This window comes from Heptranchias perlo, chromosome 34, assembly GCF_035084215.1.
Source record: "Heptranchias perlo isolate sHepPer1 chromosome 34, sHepPer1.hap1, whole genome shotgun sequence".
Classification (NCBI taxonomy): domain Eukaryota; kingdom Metazoa; phylum Chordata; class Chondrichthyes; order Hexanchiformes; family Hexanchidae; genus Heptranchias; species Heptranchias perlo.
In genome coordinates this window covers 25,781,032-25,804,951 of record NC_090358.1, presented here as the reverse complement: position 1 = coordinate 25,804,951, position 23,920 = coordinate 25,781,032, and the positions used below count along the sequence as shown (strand labels likewise).

The following is a 23,920-nucleotide window of genomic DNA, read 5'->3' as shown; positions in this document are numbered from 1 at the left end:
GGATAGAATACCCAGAGAGGGGTAATAGTGGATAGAATACCCAGATATGGGTAATAGTGGATAGCATACCCAGAGAGGGGTAATAGTGGATAGAATACCCAGATATGGGTAATAGTGGATAGAATACCCAGATAGAGGTAATAGTGGATAGAATACCCAGATATGGGTTATAGTGGATAGAATACCCAGAGAGAGGTAATAGTGGATAGAATACCCAGATAGAGGTAATAGTGGATAGAATACCCAGAGAGGGGTAATAGTGGATAGAATACCCAGAGAGGGGTAATAATGGATAGAATACCCAGATAGAGGTAATAGTGGATAGAATACCCAGAGAGGGGTAATAATGGATAGAATACCCAGATAGAGGTAATAGTGGATAGAATACCAAGATAGAGGTAATAGTGGATAGAATACCCAGAGAGGGGTAATAGTGGATACAATACCCAGAGAGAGGTAATAGTGGATAGAATACCCAGGGATGGGTAATAATGGATAGAATACCCAGAGAGAGGTAATAGTGGATAGAATACCCAGAGAGGGGTAATAATGGATAGAATACCCAGATAGAGGTAATAGTGGATAGAATACCCAGATAGGGGTAATAGTGGATAGAATACCCAGAGAGGGGTAATAATGGATAGAATACCCAGATAGAGGTAATAGTGGATAGAATACCCAGAGAGGGGTAATAGTGGATAGAATACCCAGAGAGGGGTAATAGTGGATAGAATACCCAGATAGGGGTAATAATGGATAGAATACCCAGATAGGCGTAATAGTGGATAGAATATCCAGAGAGAGGTAATAGTGGATAGAATACCCAGATAGAGGTAATAGTGGATAGAATACCCAAGAGAGGTAATAGTGGATAGAATACCCAGAGAGAGGTAATAGTGGATAGAATACCCAGAGAGAGGTAATAGTGGATAGAATACCCAGAGAGGGGTAATAGTGGATAGAATACCCAGATAGGGGTAATAGTGGATAGAATACCCAGAGAGGGGTAATAGTGGATAGAATACCCAGAGAGGGGTAATAATGTATAGAATACCCAGAGAGAGGTAATAGTGGATAGAATACCCAGATAGGGGTAATAATGGATAGAATACCCAGAGAGGGGTAATAGTGGATAGAACACCCAGAGAGGCGTAATAATGGATAGAATACCCAGAGAGGGGTAATAATGGATAGAATACCCAGAGAGGGGTAATAGTGGATAGAATACCCAGATAGGGGTAATAGTGGATAGAATACCCAGAGAGGGGTAATAGTGGATAGAATACCCAGATAGGGGTAATAGTGGATAGAATACCCAGAGAGGGGTAATCGTGGATAGAATACCCAGGGAGGGGTAATAGTGGATAGAATACCCAGAAAGGGGTAATAGTGGATAGAATACCCAGATAGGGGTAATAGTGGATAGAATACCCAGATAGGGGTAATAGTGGATAGAATACCCAGAGAGGGGTAATAGTGGGTAGAATACTCATGGGAAAATATTTGAAAATCCCAAAACACAACACTCTTTTTCAAATGATGTCATGGGATCTTTCACAGCTTAGTTAACAGCTTAACTGTGTGTGAACATCTATCCAATAGCAACCATAACATGATCAAGTTCAATGTAGTGTTTGAAAGGGAAAAAAGTGAATCAGCTGCTAAGATTCTAGATTTGGGTAAGGCCGACTTCAATGGGATGAGACAGAGACTGTCCACGGTAAACTGGGCAAATCTGTTAATGAGTAAAACGACTGATAACTAGTGAGAAATGTTTAAAGAAACATTTAACGAGATACAGAATCGGTTTATACCCCTGAGGGGCAAGAACTCTACTTGCCAAAACAAACAGCCATGGACAACTAAAGAGGTAAGGGACAGTATAAGACATAAGGAAAGGGCATAGAAAAAGGCAAAAAATGGCACAGATCCTGGCAAATGGGAAAGATACAAAGATCAACAAAGGGTCACATAACAGATAGTAAGAGCTTCAAAAAGGGAGTATGTAAAAACTTGCAAGTGGGGTGACATGTAGCGTGACATGAACCCAAGATCCCGGTTGAGGCCGTCCTCATGGGTGCGGAACTTGGCTATCAATTTCTGCTCGACGATTTTGCGTTGTCGTGTGTCTCGAAGGCCGCCTTGGGGAACGCTTACCCATTACGCTACATGTAACCCCACCTGACGTAGAGTCATCCAGACTCAAGTCGTGGTTGGCTTGTTCTCCATACACAGATGCGGCCGGACCTGCTGCGATTTCCAGCAAAAAAAAGTTATGTTTTTAATACAAACCCCAGCATCTGCTACATTTGACCCCTTGTGACCCCACCTCAGTATTCTTGGATGTAATGTTTCCCTGACTAACCTGTTTGAACACCATTCACTCCTTTGATTGCTGTGATTATCTCTCTGCCGAGGTGTGATAAAGGGCAGTTAGAAAGATTATCTGTAATCACCAGGCATTGTTCTCTGACTATATATGCTGTGCCTTTATGCATCTCTTCACTTCACCTGACGAAGGAGCAAAGCTCCGACAGCTTGTGATTTCAAATAAAGCTGTTGGTATATAATCTTTCAAAGTTCTCTAGATTCAGGAACTGTCCCTCTAGATTGGAAAATTGCACATACCACTCTGCTTTTTAAGAAAGGAGAGAGAGGGAAACCAGGGAATTATAGACCAGTTAGCCTAATATCTGTTGTGGGGAAAATGCTGGAGTCTATAATTAAGGATAGGGTGACTGAACACCTCGAGAATTTTCAGTTAATCAGAGAGAGTCAGCATGGATTTGTGAAAGGTAGGTCGTGCCTGACAAACCTGATTGAATTTTTTGAAGAGGTGACTAAAGTAGTGGACAGGGGAATGTCAATGGATGTTATTTATATGGACTTCCAGAAGGCATTTGATAAGGTCCCACAAAAGAGACTGTTAGCTAAGATAGAAGCCCATGGAATCGAGGGAAAAGTATGGACTTGGTTAGGAAGTTGGCTGAGCGAAAGGCGACAGAGAGTAGGGATAATGGGAAGGTACTCATAAAATTACAGAGCGATATTGATAGATTAGGTGAATGGGCAAAACTGTGGCAAATGGAATTCAATGTAGACAAATGTGCAGTCATCCACTTTGGATCAAAAAAGGAAAGAACAGGATACTTTCTAAATGGTAATAAGTTAAAAACAGTGGATGTCCAAAGGGACTGAGGGGTACAGGTATATAGATCATTGAAGTGTCATGAACAGGTGCAGAAAATAATCAATAAGGCTAATGGAATGCTAGCCTTTATATCTAGAGGACAAGGGGGCAGAAGTTATGCAAAACCCTGGTTAGACCGCACCTGGAATACTGTGAGCAGTTCTGGGCACCGCACCTTCGGAAGGACATATTGGCCTTGGAGGGAGTGCAGCGTAGGTTTACTAGAATGATACCCGGACTTCAAGGATTATGTTACGAGGAGAGATTACACAAATTGGGGTTGTATTCTCTAGAGTTTCGAAGGTTAAGGGGTGATCTGATCGAAGTTTATAAGATATTAAGGGGAACATATAGGGTGGATAGAGAGAAACTATTTCTGCTGGTTGGGGATTCTAGGAGTAGGGGGCACAGTCTAAACATTAGAGCCAGACCTTTCAGGAGCGAGATTAGAAAACAATTCTACACACAAAGGGTGGTAGAAGTTTGGAACTCTCTTCCGCAAATGGCAATGGATACTAGCTCAATTGCTAAATTTAAATCTGAGATAAATAGCTTTGGGCCAAAGGCAGGTATATGGAGTCAGATCACAGATCAGCCATGATCTTATCAAATGGCGGAGCAGGCACGAGGGGCTGAATGGCCTACTCCTGTTCCTATGTTCCTATGTTCACATTCAACGGAATGGGCAGACTGGGGCCTTAGTTTAACGTCTCATCTGAAAAATGGGATTTCTCTACTGGAAGTTGTATAATAATTGATTTTTGGACAATTTTAAAGTTATGATCTAGATTTTGTCTTTGAAAATTTAATATTATTAGAAAAAAAGAGATTGGAAGCCATCAATGGACGATATGGAGGTTTCAAGATACTTTGCTGAGATAATGCAGGCTTTAAGAGACATGTTTTGAAATATAAAACAGTCCTTCACTGTTGCAGTATTAATTTCCCCCAATCTACTTATCAATTTCGGGCCACTTTCATATATTCAGACTAACTAACCAATGAGTGATTTAAAATAAAAACAGAAAATGCTGGAAACACTCAGCAGGTCGGGCAGCATCTGTGGAGAGAGAGAGACAGAGTTAATGTGTCTGGTCGATGACCTGTCATATCTTCCTAGTAATTAGGTGGCACTTGCTCAAAACATCCCTTCAAACAATTCTGATGCACACCCGAAAGATTAATCTGTTTTTTTCAGAACCTCTATGAATTTCTGAAATTTTCTGTCTTTAATTTCAGATTTCCAGCACTTGCATTTTTTCCCCCTTTTTGATGAAGTTAACCTGTGCGGAGGAGATGGTCTTTTGCCACCTTTAGCTCTGCATGTGGACAAATGGGTGCTTGAGATAGTCACTCCTTATAAGCCCGAGGAGTGCCTATAGTAAATATAACTGGAGTTTGGGGCACAGATTTCTACCAGTGTGCGTAAAGGTGCACATAGATCGATGATAATGGTAAGTTGGCACAGACCTATGCCCGCCATATCTGAAACTCGTGTGTGCCCCTGACAATTCGCCCCATATGTGTTTCAGCAGGAAAATCTCTGCACTGGGATTGCACATTTCGTTCTCTTTACACTTCGACCACAAATTGCTGATAAATTTTGCACTTATTAAGTAGTAAACCATTTTGGCATAAATGTACTTTTGAAACTGAATTCACTGTATTTGCCCTAAGTTACTTGGATATTATGAATTTGCCTCGCTGCATCTAAACGACATGCATTGCTTTGACAGGAGCCCGCACTGGGTACCTGGAGGCTGTATATAGCCGCGGGAGAAAACGATCTGGGGATTCGGATCACCGCGGACGGGAACGGACCTTCTGCAATAACGGTTAGCCATGTGATCAGCGGAGGAGCTGCCGACAGGTAATTCCCTCGAGGTGTGGGTCGTCCCTGCTTTGCCGAAGGTTTGCCTGCTGTTCAGTTACGTCAGATCAGTGCGTGACCTCAGTTAGTGCAGGTGGTTGAATTTTACGATGGCGTTCAGAGATAAATGAAGCTGGAAATTACCACGATTGTGATGCACCTGTACCAAATTTCCCTCCCTGCTATTAATTCCGTGATGGGATGAAAATCAGGTGGGTTCTATAAAGGGCGGGCGATCTGCACTGCCAGATTACACTCCAGGAGGTAAAGACAAAATTCTACCCCTCTGTGTTTCTAATAGCACTAAATAGAGTCCAAAATAAAGGATAAATTTTACACATTTGTACTCCTGGGATGGGCTTCCCTGTCAGGAGCGTTTATCAGGAGTCGGGCATAGCGGCCAGCAGGGTCTCAGGACTTCCCTACATAATGGGCAGTAAGCTCCACACTGCGAGCACAATTTTGCAAACTTACCCCTCAAGTCTATAGAGTGCTTCAATGATCCAACAGATATTGGTAGATTGTTCCGATTTAACAGACTGGGGAGGACCAGGGGACATGCATCTAAACTATGCAAGCGTAGGAATAGCCTGGATGTTGGGCGGTTCTACTTTTCCCAGGGAGCAGTGAGCCTCGGAATGTGTTACCGGCTGGTGTGGTGGGTGCCGACTCTCTGCCTTCAAGAGGAAGCTGGACCGGTTCGTGACTGGGGCAGAGATTGCATCATATAGAAGGTAAGTCCCTTTATAGATAACACTCGGTCCGTGTAATCTCCTGGACTGGTTTCAATCCCATGAGGGGGTCAGAGAAGAATTTTACAGGGTATTTTTTCCATTATTGGTCCTGGGTTTTTTCTCGTTTTTTTTGCCTCTCCCAGGAGATTACATGGCTGAGGGAGGATGGGTGGGACTGTCTGGTCATGATGCTCCGGCCATCATGGCTGTGGGGCAGGCTTGATGGATCAGTTGGCCTTTTCTTGCCCCATCAATTTCATATGTTCGTATGTTCGTGCTGCTGGTCACTTGTAAAATGCAGTTCTGGTCTGGTGCAAATTCAAATTGACGTGAGATGGCTTCCTGGACAAGGGTCTCACTAAGTGGTTTCATACAGCCACCTTCCTGTTACTATGTTCTTGCGTTGATGCAAATGTGGAATATAACTGCGCCCTAAATAGTAACAGTGGTTAAAGAGCTGTGGACCGAGGGGTGTGAGGAGTCTGGATGTGACCAAATTCTTGAGCCAGCCAGCCAGCCATCCCATGCGGTGAGGAGCCACACAACTTGGTGTGAGATTTCTTCCCAAACACCAGTGTAAGCTTTTGTCTATTTTCTTAAACTTTAACTTTAGTTACCCTTTTTATTCCAAAGGGAGCTGGTTAGTAATTGAGGGGTAAATGTTCCCTCTCACACTCAGGTGACTAATATTCCGCACTAAATGTTTTAGTTTCTGATTTTTAGACGTTTTTTCTTCTTCCTTTTTGGTTCACTTCCTCATGCAATGCACCATGAGATGAGTGCATCTCCATCTCTGTCTATGCCGCTCTTTACTTGCCTTCTATGAGGTCTGCACCCTAGTGTGGTCTATTTTTCCTCCCTCCTGTATGAAGTGCCTTTCCTCTGCTTGATGTCGGCCCCCGTGATGGTATAGCTGTCACAGGGTATTCAGCATGGTTATAAACACACGTTAGAGCACCAGTGCTTTGCCCATCTCAACATTCTTCTCCCAAAACTACATTTTAGATATTCTAGGAATACTAGGAATTAAGAATAATACAATTCTTTGATTTTTTTTTAGAATAATTATCATTGAAAACTTTTGTAGACGATGGATAATAGAAAAGAATAGAGCCGGACCATTCGGGGTAATGTCAGCAAGCATTTCTTCGCACAAAGGGGAGTGGAAATCTGGAACTCTTTCCCTCAAAAAGCTGTTGAGGCTGGGGGTCAATTGAAAATGTCAGAACTGAGATTGATAGATTTTTGTTAGGCAAGGGTATTAAGGATTACGGAACCAAGGCGGGTAAATGAAGTTAAGATACAAATCAGCCATGATCTAATTGAATGGCGGAACCGACTCAAAGGCTAAAGGGCTGACTCCTGTTCCTATGCTCCTGTGATAATGATCCTGAGGGGCTGGGCTGTGGGAAGGTGAGTCACCAATAACCTGCTCACCGATGCTCAGTTTGGGTTCCGCCAGGACCACTCGGCTCCAGACCTCATTACAACCTTGGTCCAAACATGGACAAAAGAGCTGAATTCCAGAGGTGAGGTGAGACTGACTGCCCTTGACATCAAGGCAGCATTTGATCGAATGTGGCACCAATGAGCCCTAGTAAAATTGAAGTCAATGGGAATCAGGGGGAAAACTCTCCAGTGGCTGGAGTCATACCTAGCACAAAGGAAGATGGTAGTGGTTGTTGGAGGCCAATCATCTCAGCCCCAGGACATTGCTGCAGGAGTTCCTCAGGGCAGTGTCCTAGGCCCAACCATCTTCAGCTGCTTCATCAATGACCTTCCCTCCATCATAAGGTCAGAAATGGGGATGTTCACTGATGATTGCACAGTGTTCAGTTCCATTCGCAACCCCTCAAATTATGAAGCAGTCTCAGCCCGCATGCAGCAAGACCTGGACAACATCCAGGCTTGGGCTCATAATTGGCAAGTAACATTTGCGCCAGATAAGTGCCAGGCAATGACCATCTCCAACAAGAGAGAGTCTAACCACTTCCCCTTGACATTCAACGGCATTACCATCGCTGAATCCCCCACCGTCAACATCCTGGGGGTCACCATTGATCAGAAACTTAACTGGACCAGCCATATAAATACTGTGGCTACGAGAGCAGGTCAGAGGCTGGGTATTCTGTGGCGAGTGACTCACCTCCTGACTCCCCAAAGCCTTTCCACCATCTACAAGGCACAAGTCAGGAGTGTGATGGAATACTCTCCACTTGCTTGGATGAGTGCAGCTCCAACAACACTCAAGAAGCTTGACACCATCCAAGATAAAGCAGCCCGCTTGATTGGCACCCCATCCACCACCCTAAACATTCACTCCCTTCACCACCAGCGCACAGTGGCTGCAGTGTGTACCATCCACAGGATGCACTGCAGCAGCTCGCCAAGGCTTCTTCGACAGCACCTCCCAGACCCACGACCTCTACCACCTAGAAGGGCAAGAGCAGCAGGCACATGGGAACAACACCACCTGCACGTTCCCCTCCAAGTCACACACCATCCCGACTTAGAAATATATCGCCGTTCCTTCATCGTTGCTGGGTCAAAATCCTGGAACTCCCTTCCTAACAGCACTGTGGGAGAACCGTCACCACACGGACTGCAGCGGTTCAAGAAGGCGGCTCACTACCACCTTCTCAAGGGCAATTAGGGATGGGCAATAAATGCCGGCCTCGCCAGCAACGCCCACATCCCATGAACGAATAAAAAAAAGTTGTGACTCCTCCCATTCCTGAGGAAAGGGAGGGGGACATTGACCACATAAGGCAAACCGTAGAAGGTTCTTTGGAGAGGGATATGGAAGGCAATTCTTTTTTAATATTTGTTCTCAGGATCTGGCTGACACTGGCAAGGCTGCATTTATTTCCCATCTCTGGTTGTTCTGAGATGGTGGTGATGGTTCTTCTGTATCAGTGGGTGGTTTGCTAGGCCACTTCAGTGAGGATTAAGATTCAACTGCAGTATGGACCAGAGTTGCATATAGGACAGGAGTAATCCAATTGGGTTTTATGTCAATCAGTATCTTTCATGAGTAAGATACTGATCAGCTATGATCTGATTGAATGGTGGAACAGGCTTGAAGGCCTGAATGGCCTACTCCTGATAATGGTCATATTTCCATCTGGACATAGTTATTGCGTTGATAGTCTGATACCTTAACCACTACACTTCCACACCCTACTGTTGCAGTTGTTGGTTTGTTTACCTATTATTATTAAATATACTCTCTTCTATGTGTTTGAAGCTTTGTATGGAAGAAACTGAAGACCCTGGTTTCTGTTTTTTATAAGGGTCTTCACAGTGTGCACTTTGAAAACTGAAAACATTCTTTACTAGATAAAGATCTTGAAATTATGCTGTGCAATATTTGCATCTGAATGATTCGACGGTTGTGTGAAATTCCTTTGTCTGCTCTTTTAACCCATTTATTTTACCAATAACTCACAGTGTTTATTCAGGGTCGAAGAGCTAAACACTTGGATTAACTCGTCTGTACCACCAATCATTTGTTAAAACCTCATGAAACTTCAACATAAGTGAACTCTTATATTTGCTGACATTCTAATGATCAGATTCACTCCCAGAACTTACAAAGACAAGCCTTGTGTATCCTGTACAGTACAACGGTTCCTGTCTTCTCCTATTGCATATGATGTGGCGATGCCGGTGATGGACTGGGGTTGACAATTGTAAACAATTTTACAACACCAAGTTATAGTCCAGCAATTTTATTGCATATGATGCAGTGTACAAAAACAACACCTTGTATCACATGTGATTAATTATTCTTCTACAAGGTTTTTCTAAGTATTAATTTGAGGCTTTTGTTAAATTATATTTAGAGATGGACGTCTCAGGCCCGGAGACAAACTGCTTGAGGTGAATGGGTCCTCACTGACTGGACTTTCATTCCAAGAGGCTGTTTCTCTAATACACTCAACAAAAGGCTTGGTGGATTTGGTTGTTGCAAGCATAGTAAGTTACATAAGCTTATTAAAAATTACTTTATTGCCGTGAATGTACTCTACCCTAATAGAAAGCCTTACTAGGACGCTCCTTGTGGAAGTTATGTTCCAGTTATATAAAGTTCTGGTTAGACTGCAAAACCTGGTGTTATTTTGGTGATACCTGGTGTTAACTGTCCCTGTGTTCCTATCTTCCGCCTTAGAATCGTCCTCAAATGTAATATGTTTTATCGCTTGTTTTTCTCATCACCAGCAGATTTCCCACTGTGTTGCTAATGGTGAGTTAGAAGCTGCAATGTTGCAAAGTGTGGGAGGGGGTTGTTGGGGTGTAGTAGGGGTGCACGTGACCAATGAAAGAATTTGGAAAGAAGATTGAGCAACATGTGCTCAGATGTTTTTTTCCCCCTTTGTTGCTGGAAATGAAATAAGTAGTTTCACTCACCCACTGCAGGTAGATAAAGAAATAAGTTTGTCATCCTCACATGTCACAGTTAAATTAATAAACCTGTGCATGTAATATGCTGTTTTTAAAAAAAATGAATGTAATATGTTGTTGTGTAAATAAACAATACCTTAAATGTAGCTACCTGTCAAAGTTGCTTCCGATAAAGTTCAAAAGGTCATGCTTCACCTTATTTCGATGTTTTTAAACATAAGAAAGCAAAATCTCAGTTACCCTCACAGTCCGTAACAGCTTCCAAGCTCTTAGTGCTGTAATCCTCAGTCCTTTTCCATCACAGTATGGGTTGGAATGAACAAACAGCAAGTCTTGGCACGCTCTGTGAATGGCAGTCTTGCTCTCAATCACATAATAAATCTGGTGCGATTTGTGCCTGCCCAGCTCCAACATTTGTTGTTGGTTAGATTCAAACAGGGGGTGATGTCAGGAAGCACTTCTTTACACAAAGGGTAGTGGAAATCTGGAACTCTCCCTCCCAAAAGGCTGTTGAGGCTGAGGGTCAACTGAAAATTTCAAAACTGAGATTGATAGATTTTTGTTAGGCAAGGGTGTCAAGGGATATAGAACCAAGGCGGGTAAATGGAGCTGAGATACAGATCAGCCATGATCTAATTGAATGGTGGAACAAGTTCGATGGGCTGAATGGCCTGCTCCTGTTCCTATGTTTCTATGACTGCTTGCAGCGAATGACACTGGTGGATTCTGGGAATTGTAGGCTGCTACTTACTTGAGCCTCTCGATTCAGCTGAGGGTGATAGCTTTGGGAAGCCCCATGAACCGAAGTTTAAGGCTCTGACAGAAAAACATTGTCAGGGATATTTCAAATACACAAAAGGCAGCTCTGTATGTCATAAGGTGTTGCCTGAGCAAATGTTCCCTTTAACATTCAGGTGACTACTTCAATAATTTTCCAGTGAATTTGGAATTTTCTTATGCCTTTATGTTAGAAACCACATTTCCAGAACTAAGGACTGAATTACAGAGAGAGCAAGAAGCTGGCCAAAAGGAAAATATATTATGTGCTCTGACTGGTTTCCTTCTGCTCCTTCCCATTGGTAGCTGTTTGCTAAGCTTATTACTGAGCTGTAGTTTTTGAACTACATGAGTGATAGTTTTTGTTCCCACCTGCTACTTGTTCATTGCTATATTCCTGACCTTCATTGTGATTTGTTACTCTTTTATGAATATGAAATTTGAGCAAGTGTGACACGGAAATTTCCATGTGTACAAGCGAGACACCTGGACTGTGACTCCTGAAGTGTGAGAAACAAAACATGCTAAATGTAAAACTTTTATATCTCTAAATTGTTCCTTCACTATGTCAAGCAAACTATCTGGCCATGAGTTTGGTAGATCACCTTCTTGCAGGGATCCCTCTGTAAATGCTGCATGGCAGAGGAACCACCTGGGCTGACACACCCTCGACTATTTCAATCCCTGTTCATTGCTTCCCTCTATGTTCAGCAACTCGCCGTGTGGACGACTAACTGCCAGCCCACATCCTGATCTAATCTAATCTGTTCAGTGATACACCAGTTGTTGCTTTGAGATCTCTACGATTCTGCAAATGTGCAGAAAATACTTGTTTTATTCCAAGCTATTACTACAAACAATGACGGACAGGAAAAGACTCTCTGGTCCATCCAGCCAGTCCCACACAATTACAATATATACACTCCCCACCCCACCCAAAACCATGTGATCTCCTGGGAGAGGTGAAGAACTAGCTAAAAACCCAGGCCAACTTGGGGGGAAAAAGTCTGGGAAATTCCTCTCCGACCCCTTTGGCGATCGAAACTAGTCCAAATCATCAATCTGGCCCTGAATTCTAAGCATTACATAATCTACCTTTTGTAAGAGGTGACCTCCGCCCCAGCCTGAAACAGGTCCAGCTCTCGCTTGAAGGAATTCGGCAAATCGGCATCCACAGCACGAGCCGGCAACCTGTTCCACAGGTCTACTATTCTCTGGGAAAAGAACCACCTCCTAACATCTAACCTCGATCTGGCCTTGTAAAACTTAAAATTGTGACCCCTGGTCCTCCCTAACGTATTTAATTGGAGCAAACTGTCAACTGGAACATAATCTATTCCTTTCATCATCTTATAAACCTCAATCAGATCACCCCTAAGTCTACGCTTCTCTAAAGTGTAGAGTCCCAGCTCTTTTAGCCGATCTTGATAACTAAGATGCTTTAAGCTGAGAATTAGTCTAGTGGCCCTCCTCTGCTGGTCATATAAAACAAAATGAAAACTATCAAACTGACATTTGGTTACGGCATCATCAGAATTACTATGACAACAAATCCAACAAATATAAATTATATTTAAATCAATTAATTCTGCCTCATGGAAGGGAACTGAATGTTAAATGAGGAACACGAACCGACTTTCTTTGGTAAAATCTGTACCTGCCACTTCTCATTATCACTGTTCTGTGCGTCTAAAAGCGACTGTGACTCTCAGTATTAACTGCAAAATAAATCTTGTCACAGCACTTCAGATAACAGCTTCCAGCAACGTAAATTCTGTGGGATTGACAGTGCTGAGAACGGGACAGCAGTTACACTGGAGTCAGCGGGTACACGACACCATTGGGCCCGACCATTAAAGACATCGCAGACAAATTCCTTTCCGCAAACACAGCCCTGGAATTATAGGATTTGCAGCACAGAAAGAGGCCACTTGGCCCATCGTGACTGGCTCTTCAATGGGAGTTGTTAGCTGTAATCCCATTTTCCTGCCCTTTCCCCATATCCTTTTATAATCTTTCTTTTCAAATACTTATCCCATGCCTTTCAAATACTTATCCCATGCCTCCGTCGCCATTTGTGGTAAAGCATTCCATGTTCCAATAACTTTGTATGTGCAAAAACATCTTTCTTCACTCTATTAATGATAACTCTCTAAAGCTTTTCAGAATTTTGAAAACCTTTAATAGATCCTCTCTTGACCTTCTCTGGTACAGTGAGAACAGTTCCAATGTTTTGAGCCTTTCAGATGCCAACATAGTCTACAAACTCTAACGCTGGCCTGTCTGATCATACTGTAGAGGACACGTTGGCTTTTGGCACCATCATCCACCGACGTGGGGTTAGCTTCCGCACACACTGACGACACCCAGTTCTACCTCTCCGATATCTCTCTCAGCCCCTCCACTGCCTCTATTCTGCCGAACTGCTTGTCCAACATCCATTTTGGATAAGTCGCAATTTCCTCCAGGTAACATTGGTACGATCAAAGCCATCGCTGGCAAAAACGCCATACCCTTCCCACCAATTCCATCCCCCAAATTCTCCATTCATTTGACTCTGACCTCTTGTGCAGCCCCCTCCTCCCTTCGCCCCGCCTTTGGCAGTCATGCTTTCAGTCGTCTAGGCTCATGCTCTGGAATTTCCCTCCCTGAACTCCTCCTTCTCTCCATCTCCTTCTCATTTTTCTTAAGACCCTCCTTGAAACCCACCTCTTTGACCGAGCTATTGGTCACCCATCCTAATGTTTGGCCTCCATGTTTGTCCGATCCTGCCTCTGTGAAGTGTCTTGGGATATTTTACTATGTGAAAGGCGCTATATAAATGCAAGTTGTTGTTGTTGTAGATCATGATGAAGGGAGAAGATGGAAGTAAAATGTACATTTCTAGCAATTTGGTGTCTTTGTGTGATTAGTGCTTGTGACTGTCGTCTCTCAGAGAAGGAAGATATTAGAGCTATTACGAATTAGCTGTATGATTTCCTGAGAGCAAGGCAAGAGATCACAAAGAGCTTTATTGTGCCATGCCAGATGGAGGGCACTCGCTTTTTTGGAAGAGGTTGGTGATGGTGTCCTGTCTGATGGCACGTGATGCGGACAGCGAGGTGTCGAGCAGCCTCTTCTCTCTCCTGGGCTTCTTCGTGGTGAGCAGGGGATGGGTCCCTCCACTTTATTGCTCTTCATTTTCTGTGCTTGGAAGGCCCAATCTCTTCATAATGGCCAGAATGTGAAGGATGCAGCAAGTTATTATGATTCTGGACTGGACTGCAGAGCTCCCCCTGAGCTGAACAGGCACTAGGAACGGGAGTGGAGAATTCCGGTGGTCCGTTCAATGATCCTGGTGACACCCGAGGCCTCATTGAACCTGTTTTCAGCCTCTGTCCTCGGATGGCGAAAAGGTGTCATCAGCCAAGGCTGAAGCAGGTAGCCCTGGTCTCCCATCAGCCACCCTGTCAGAGTGCTCTGGCTGAGCAGTGTAGGTATCCTGGACTGTCAGAGAATAAACACATCGTGGCAACTCCCCGGGTAGGAGGCACCGACAGGCAGAATGAGGAGACATCATTCCCTATCTGGACATTCAGGAAATTAAATCCCTTTCTGTTGATGAAGTTGATGGGACTTTCAGACAGGCCTGAATAGCCGCATGGGCAGTATCAACGGCATCCTGCTCTTGTGGGAATCCAATCACTTAGAAGAAGCTGATGGCTCTCTCTCTCTCTCTCTCCTCACTGTCTCTTTCTCTCTCTCCCACTCTCTGCTTTACTGGATCAATGTGGAACTGAAAGCACTCAGAAAGGTGCCTGAACAGAACATCTGTCACCTGCCTCGTGCAGCGATGAACTGCTGACTGACTGATGTGACTAATGGAAGTATCCAGATGCATTCACAGTCACAGACCAGGCAGTGCCCCTGGTGGGAAGAGGCTGCAAGTTAGGATCTGACAGTGGGCATATCTCCGTGACGATGTCAGGGGAAAACGCAGCCTACTCAGACATTGCCTGTAGGTAAAACCCAGACAGGACTTCCATAGTCTGTAGACCCTGTGGTGCAGCTATCTGTGGGTCAGGTGTTGTCTGCATGTGTGATGCCGCACTCTCCTGGCTTCCATCCTTTTATCTCACCACCCTCCTCCACAATCACAGGAACAATGGAATCCCCATAGGGAAACCCGTGATTTCACTGTGCAGAGATCCCTTTAAATTCTCAGCAAGTTTCACAAAATGACTTTAAATACTCAGAAACTGCAACTTCAAGTTAATGGAAGTGACTCCCACCATAACAGAATTCCACTCCAGTGACCCCCCGCCTTCCTAACCTCCTCCCATCTGTGGGGCATCATACAGGCTCAGGGCGTGTGCCACCTTTATAGGTGGACAGATCAGGGTCACAGTGGATTGCCCCGACACTGCCTGAAAATGTTTTTTCTTTAAGGGAAATCCAGGCCTGATTTTCAAAAGGGCATTTTTTTATTTGCGTGACTTATCCACGTGTTACACAATTTGAACAAAATTCTCCAAGGCTTGCTGTTATCAAAGAGTATGTAGCTCATGTCCTCACATGTTCCAGGACAATTGGGCAAGTGATGTAATTTGTATGTCAGGTTATGTTTGGATCAGTCAACAACAACAGCAAATTGCATTTATATAGCTCCTTAAAACGACCCAGGGCGCTTCACAGGAGTGTTATCGGACAAAATTTGACACCGAGCCACATAAAGAGATATTAAGACAGGTGACCAAAATCTTGGGTCAAAGAAGTAGGTTTTAAGGAGGAGACAGAGGTGGAGAGGCGGGAAGGTTTAAATAGGGAATTCCAGAACTAAGGGCCTCGACAGCTGAGGGCACGGCCGCCAATGGTGGAACAATGGAAATTGGGGATGCGCAAAAGGCCAGAACTGGAGGAGCGCAGAGTTCTCAGAGGGTTGTAGGGCTGGAGGAGGTTACAGAGGTAGAGAGGGATGAGGTCATGGAGGGATTTGAACACAAAAATTAGAATTTTAAATTTGAGGCATTGCTGGACCAGGAGCCAATGTAAGCCAACAAGCATGAGGGTGATGGGTGAATGAGTTAGGATAGGATATTCTAGATGGTTCTGAATAATTTCAGAGGTCTTCGTTTAGTATTGTATTCTCTCAGATTGGCATTCTGTTAAGTTCACTTTGTTCTCCTTTGGCTACAGGATTTCTTTCCCAGTTAGACTATTTTCTATGTTGTCCTGTCAGAGAAGCCTAAAGGACTAAAGCTGAGTTTACTTTCCCCTGAATGGAAACTTTTGGTTCTTGTTTTTCAAATTGCTTTCCTTTACTCAGTTAAAAATGAGCCAACCCTTCGACAAAGCTCCTGGTCATCCCAATGGTCCAACTGTGAGAAAAAAGCATCACTTCAGAATCGTGTCCAAGCTAATCTACACAGTGGGTGGGAAGCAGCCTGCAGTGTGTCTGATGCTGAACCCCTGGTGTTGGAGGAATGAGGTCAGACTGTGGAGGTGGAGGAATTCCCCCACAGCAAAGCCCATCAGTGAGGCAGTTCTGCACGCCGGGAAATGTTTACATATGCGGTTTAGGAGCGTAGAGTGATTTCCCATCAAATGTGGGAACTGAGGCTGGATATGACCTCATTTGTCAATGTTTGCATCTACCATGGGTCTCACTTGGCAGTAAGGCTAACTCTACATAATCTAAATTAAATCCCTTAAAATGAAAGATAAATACAGTCATTCCCACATATAATAAACACCATTGTGCCTGTCTAACTTTTGTACTAAATGAATGTTACATAGAATTACATAGAATGTACAGCACAGAAACAGGCCATTCGGCCCAACTGGCCTATGTCGATGTTTATGCTCCACACGAGCCTCCTCCCACCCCTCTTCATCTCACCCTATCAGCATATCCTTCTATTCCTTTCTCCCTCATGTGCTTATCTAGTTTCCCCTTAAATCATCTATACTATTCGCCTCACCTATTCCTTATGGTAGCGAGTTCCACATTCTCACCACTCTCTGGGTAAAGAAGTTTCTCCTAAATTCCCTATTGGATTTATTACTGACTGTCTTATATTTATGGCCCCTAGTTTTGGTCTCCTCCACAAGCGGAAACATCTTCTCTACATTTACCCTATCAAACCTTTTCATAATCTTAACAACCTCTATCAGGTCAACTCTCAGCCTTCTCTTTTCTAAAGAAAAGAGCCCCAGCCTGTTCAATCTTTCCTGATCATTATAACCTCTCAGTTCTGGTATCATCCTTATTCAATCTATATGGGGGTAGATTGAAATAAATATCGGCAGTGATCGCCCGTCCAGTGTCTAAGTTGAGTTTCCCGATTCCACTTTAATCGCCCTTTATGTTTTTATTATTAGTCTTAAATTTATTCCCCCTTGTTAGTGATTCACCAACCAGTGGAAATAACCTTCCATCATCCAAAACTTTGAACTTCTATAAGATTTCCCCTTAACCTTCCCTGCCTCAGTGAATACAGCCCAAGCTTTTTAACTCTCTCATCAAGACGATATCATCTAATCCCCGATATTATCCTCAGGAATCTACAATGCACCTTTTCTATGGTGTTGATACCCTTTTCGTAATAAGTGTGCAAAACCGTATTCTGTACTGAGAGTTCCCAGCACTTTCTGTTCTTATTTCAGATTTTCAGCATCTGTAGCATTTTGCTTTGTTTTTAAATGTGTTAACTGTAAGGTCAAGAAGCTTTATGCTTTTCCAGCTTTAAGCCAACAAAGGTACTCACAATTTTGTGCTAAGTCCCAATACTTACTGTGTTCCCTCTGTACTTTCAGCAATTTACAGAACACGAGCGGCCCGAGTCACCGAGAAAATGCAGCCCTGCCTCAGACTCAACCTCACCTCCAGGGGATAAGAAGGAAAGTCAGGAGGCTTCCCGTAACCAAGACGCCTGTGAGGAGACCACATCGCAGGCGTGCACTAAGTTATGCCTCAGCCAGTCTAACTGCTCCTTTACTCTACTTGACATATTACGGGTCAGGAGATCCTGAGGGTGAAATTCAACTTTGGCCGAGGTGGTAATGGATTGGCCGCCCGCCATACACCCCGCCCGCCATACACCCCGCCCGTCGTACACCCCGCCCGTCGTACACCCCGCCCGTCGTACACCCCGCCCGCCATACACCCCGCCTGCCATACACCCCGCCCGTCACACACCCCGCCCGCCATACACCCCGCCCGTCACACACACCACCCGTCACACACACCGCCCGCCATACACCCTGCCCACCGTACACCCCGCCCGTCATACACCCCGCCCACCGTACACCCCGCCCACCATACACCCCGCCCACCATACACCCCGCCCGTCGTACACCCCGCCCGCCATACACCCCGCCCGTCATACACCCCGCCCGCCATACACCCCGCCCGTCGTACACCCCTCCCGTCGTACAACCCGCCCGTCGTACACCCCGCCCGCCGTACACCCCGCCCGTCATACACACCGCCCACCATACACCCCGCCCACCATACACCCCGCCCGTCGTACACCCCGCCCGCCATACACCCCGCCCACCATACACCCCGCCCACCATACACCCCGCCCGTCGTACACCCCGCCCGCCATACACCCTGCCCGTCGTACACCCCGCCCGTCACACACCCCGCCCGTCACACACCCCGCCCGTCATACACCCCGCCCACCATACACCCCGCCCGTCACACACCCCGCCCGTCACACACCCCGCCCACCATACACCCCGCCCACCATACACCCCGCCCGTCGTACACCCCGCCCGTCACACACCCCGCCCGTCACACACCCCGCCCGTCATACACCCCGCCCGTCACACACCCCGCCCGTCACACACCCCGCCCACCATACACCCCGCCCGTCATACACCCCGCCCGTCATACACCCCACCCGTCGTACACCCCGCCCGTCACACACCCCGCCCGCCATACACCCCGCCCGTCGTACACCCCGCCCGTCGTACACCCCGCCCGTCGTACACCCCGCCCGTCACACACCCCGCCCGTCACACACCCCGCCCGTCATACACCCCGCCCGTCACACACCCCGCCCACCATACACCCCGCCCGTCATACACCCCGCCCGTCGTACACCCCGCCCGTCACACACCCCGCCCGCCGTACACCCCGCCCGTCGTACACCCCGCCCGTCGTACACCCCGCCCGTCGTACACCCCGCCCGTCGTACACCCCGCCCGTCATACACCCCGCCCGTCGTACACCCCGCCCGTCGTACACCCCGCCCGTCATACACCCCGCCCGTCGTACACCCCGCCCGTCGTACACCCCGCCCGTCGTACACCCCGCCCGTCGTACACCCCGCCCGTCATACACCCCGCCCGTCGTACACCCCGCCCGTCATACACCCCGCCCGTCATACACCCCGCCCGTCGTACACCCCGCCCGTCGTACACCCCGCCCGTCGTACACCCCGCCCGTTGCACACCCCACCCGTCACACACCCCGCCCGTCGTACACCCCGCCCGTCACACACCCCGCCCGTCACACACCCCGCCCGCCGTACACCCCGCCCGCCGTACACCCCGCCCGCCGTACACCCCGCCCGTAGTACACCCCGCCCACCGTACACCCCGCCCGCCATACACCCCGCCCACCATACACCCCGCCCACCATACACCCCGCCCGCCATACACCCCGCCCGTCATACACCCCGCCCGTTGTACACCCCGCCCGCCATAAACCCCGCCCGCCATACACCCCGCCCGCCATACACCCCGCCCGTTGTACACCCCGCCCGCCATACACCCCGCCCGCCATACACCCCGCCCGCCGTACACCCCGCCCGTCGTCTACCCTGCCCACCATACGCCCCGCCCGCCATACACCCCGCCCGCCATACACCCCGCCCGTAGTACACCCCGCCCGCCGTACACCCCGCCCGCCATACACCCCGCCCACCATACACCCCGCCCACCATACACCCCGCCCGCCATACACCTCGCCCGTCGTACACCCCGCCCGTTGTACACCCCGCCCGCCATACACCCCGCCCGCCATACACCCCGCCCGCCATACACCCCGCCCGTTGTACACCCCGCCCGCCATACACCCCGCCCGCCATACACCCCGCCCGCCGTACACCCCGCCCGTCGTCTACCCTGCCCACCATACGCCCCGCCCGCCATACACCCCGCCCGCCATACTCCCCGCCCGTAGTACACCCCGCCCGCCGTACACCCCGCCCGCCATACACCCCGCCCACCATACACCCCGCCCGCCATACACCCCGCCCACCATACACCCCGCCCGCCATACACCCCGCCCGTTGTACACCCCGCCCGTCATACACCCCGCCCGCCATACACCCCGCCCGCCATACACTCCGCCCACCATACACCCCGCCCGTCGTACACCCCGCCCGCCTTACACCCCGCCCGTCACACACCCCGCCAGCCGTACACCCCGCCCGTCACACACCCCGCCCGCCGTACACCCCGCCCATCATACACCCCGCCCGCCATACACCCCGCCCACCATACACCCCGCCCGTCGTACACCCCGCCCGCCTTACACCCCGCCCGCCTTACACCCCGCCCGTCACACACCCCACCCGCCATACACCCCGCCCGTCGTACACCCCGCCCGCCTTACACCCCGCCCGTCACACACCCCGCCCGTCACACACCCCGCCCATCACACACCCCGCCCGTCACACACCCCGCCCGTCATACACCCCGCCCGCCGTACACCCCGCCCGCCGTACACCCCGCCCATAGTACACCCCGCCCGTTATACATAGTGTGTGATGGGTGGGGTGCATGACCTAAGGGTGCTTAAGGGGCAGGGTGCATGACGGGCGGGGCGTATAAAACGGGTGGTCATTCCACCAAAGATGAATTTTACCTCCCTTATGTCCTATAATTTGTTACCACCAGGAACGTAAGGAATGAAAAATCAGGAAATTAATCTGTGTGGAACTTGATGATTGCAACTTTTTGATGAATTTTTGCCAGTGCACGAAAGTGGAATTTTGTCACTCGTTGGCACTCTCGCTTCTGAGTCAAAAGATTGTTTGATCAAGTCCCACTCCAGAGACTTGAGCACAAAATCCAGGCTGACACTCCAGTGGAGTACTAAGGGAGTGCTGCACTGTCGGAGGTGCCGTCTTTCAGATGAGACGTTAAACCGAGGCCCCGTCTGCCCTCTCAGGTGGACGTAAAAGATCCCATGGCACTATTGGAAGAAAAGCAGGGGAGTTCTCCCCAGTGTCCTGGCCAATATTTATCCCTCAGCCAACATTGCTAAATCTGTTATCTGGTCATGATATCATTACTGTTTGTGGGACCTTGCTGTGTGCAAATTGGTTGCCAGGTTTCCTACATTACAACAGTGACTACGCTTCAAAATGTACTTCATTTGCTGTAAAGCGTTTTGGGACATCCTGAGATCTTTTTACAGCATGCTCAGTTCGGATATAGCAGACGTAAAGTGTAAAGTGTAAAGCTCCCTCCTCTTGTAGCCGATCAATGAGGTATGTGCCTGGTCACTGAAGGTCTAGCAGAAGGTGCCCATGGCAGTCTGGTGGTGCTCCATCAGTGAGTGTGTGTCCAGTCCCTTGTGATGGGACATCTGTCCTCTGCCAGGGAGGCTTTCACTCCGTCCTGGGTCAGAGGAGGTGGCCTTCATTTTTTAAAATTAATATTTTGAATGTTACGGCCTCCAATGCTTTTATATTCATGTTTTGCTTTTGATTTTCTGTAGGAATACAATACAGAAGGCTTGGTTGGAGTGGAGTTAGATAAAGGAAAGTTTTTAAAAACCCTTTGTCCACAGACTGCATTTTCGTGCCGAAGGACTCGATGTAATTCAACAGGTAAATGACAAACGACGAGAAAATATGGGACAAAATGGAGACAGATACACAAACATACAAACAATGACGGACAGGAAAAGACCGTCTGGTCCATCCAGCCTGTCCCACACAACCGTGATACCTTGTGTATCACAATATATACACTCCCCACCCCACACCATGTGATCTCCTGGGAGAGGCGAAAAACCAGATATAAATTGAAACGGCTTGGTGTAATTCTCTCAATAAGAAATGTTTATCGCTGACTATATCTACCTCCCCAGCACTGGAGCTATTTCTGTGCAAATTGTTTAAACAGTTCATAATCAACTGGTGTCATAATCAGAGTGTATTTCACCAATTTATATATATCTATATCCAACATTTCTGTAAAGGAGTCGTACAAGACAATGGGAGCACTTTTTTTCATATAGAAGACTGATGATTAACCATGAATGATGGCTGCCACTCTCTGTGGCACTGTAGCTGGCCATTTCTCTTCAGTGCTTCTATCCCATGCAGGGGAAGATATTGACTTTGTGCGATCGTGTAAAACGGGTGATAGCAAATCAGCAGCCCGTTTTACAACCCTCCCCGTTTTTATTCCCATTAATTTCAATGGTCTGCCGACTAGCCCCCGTTTTACACTATCGCACAAAGTCAATATCTGCCCCGTAGTGTCTGCTACGCTCTGAAGGGCTGTGCGTACACAATAAGGGCCTCACAGGCCTGTTAACACTGCTAGCCCATAGGTAATGGAATCCATGAACTGCACCGTATAAAACGCAGTGCTCAACCCCAATGTCACGTAGTTGTGCAACTTTAATTATGAGTCCAGCCAGTGCTCTTCTATCACCCCAGATGTACTGGACTGTGGGCCCTGTGGTTTTGACCTGTTGCTAATATTAGATCACCTTCTGTCTTCCAATGACTTACAACTTGTATTTTTGGCAGGAGTGAATTCCTACTGGCTGGACAAAAATGTTGATTCTCTGGTTGCTACGAAACAGGGTCCCTGTAGAAATCCTCCAACTCATTCACTTTGTGGCAACAGGAAATCTCTCTCTCAACAGCTGGAAGCTCCAGGAGGTGCCCATGTAAGATGTTCCAGAGAGCCTGGTCAGGAAGCGTGACGAACAGAATTTCCACGATTCCTAAACCACAGATTGAGCGTCATTAAGACAGATTGTATCACAGTAATGTTTCATTATGTACACATTTTCTTTTTAACTTAATGTGAGATCTAAATTATTTAATAGCTGGCAGTCGTGGCTCATGTCTTCTGAGTCAATAGGTTGTGGTTTCAAGCCCCATTCCAGAGACTTAAGCACAAAATCCAGGCTGACACTCCAGTGTAGTACTGAGAGAGTGCTGCACTGTCAGAAGTGCTGTCTTTCAGATGAGACGTTAAACTGAGGCCCCATTTGCCCTCTCAGATGAACGTAGAAGATCCCACGGCACTTTTCGAGGGAGAGCAGGGAGTTCTTCCCAGTGTCCTGGCCAATATTTATCCCTCAACCAACATCACTAAAACAGATTATCTGGTCATTTATCTTAAGAACATAAGAACATAAGAACATAAGAAATTGGAGCAGGAGTAGGCCAATCGGCCCCTCGAGCCTGCTCCGCCATTCAATAAGATCATGGCTGATCTGATCCCAACCACAAATCTAAAGAACACAAGAAGTCGGAGCAGGACCCGGCCACATAGCCCCTGGGCCCTCTCCGCCACCCACAGGGCATTGACCGATCCGAACTCAGCTTCATGTCCAATTTCCTGCCCGCTCCCCATAACCCCTAATTCCCTTTACTTCTAGGAAACTGTCTATTTCTGTTTTAAATTTATCTAATGATGTAGCTTCCACAGCTTCCTGGGGCAGCAAATTCCACAGACCTACCACCCTCTGAGTGAAGAAGTTTCTCCTCATCTCAGTTTTGAAAGAGCAGCCCCTTATTCTAAGATTATGCCCCCTAGTTCTAGTTTCACCCATCTTTGGGAACATCCTTACTGCATCCACCCGATCAAGACCCTTCACAATCTTATATGTTTCAATAAGATCGCCTCTCATTCTTCTGAACTCCAATGAGTAGAGTCCCAATCTACTCAACCTCTCCTCATATGTCCGCCCCCTCATCC

General features: G+C 47.2%; 1 protein-coding gene across 1 annotated transcript in view; it reads left to right on the top strand.

Annotated features, from left to right (window-relative positions):
- il16 (interleukin 16) overlaps positions 1–23,920 on the top strand; it is a 129,244-nt gene that overhangs the window by 47,263 nt on the left and 58,061 nt on the right. Inside the window, exons 3-7 of the mRNA XM_067971617.1 lie at positions 4,927–5,060; positions 9,640–9,772; positions 17,771–17,908; positions 21,693–21,804; positions 22,738–22,880. Of these exons, the coding sequence (XP_067827718.1) occupies positions 4,927–5,060; positions 9,640–9,772; positions 17,771–17,908; positions 21,693–21,804; positions 22,738–22,880 (660 nt within the window). The remainder of the gene's footprint in view (positions 1–4,926; positions 5,061–9,639; positions 9,773–17,770; positions 17,909–21,692; positions 21,805–22,737; positions 22,881–23,920) is intronic.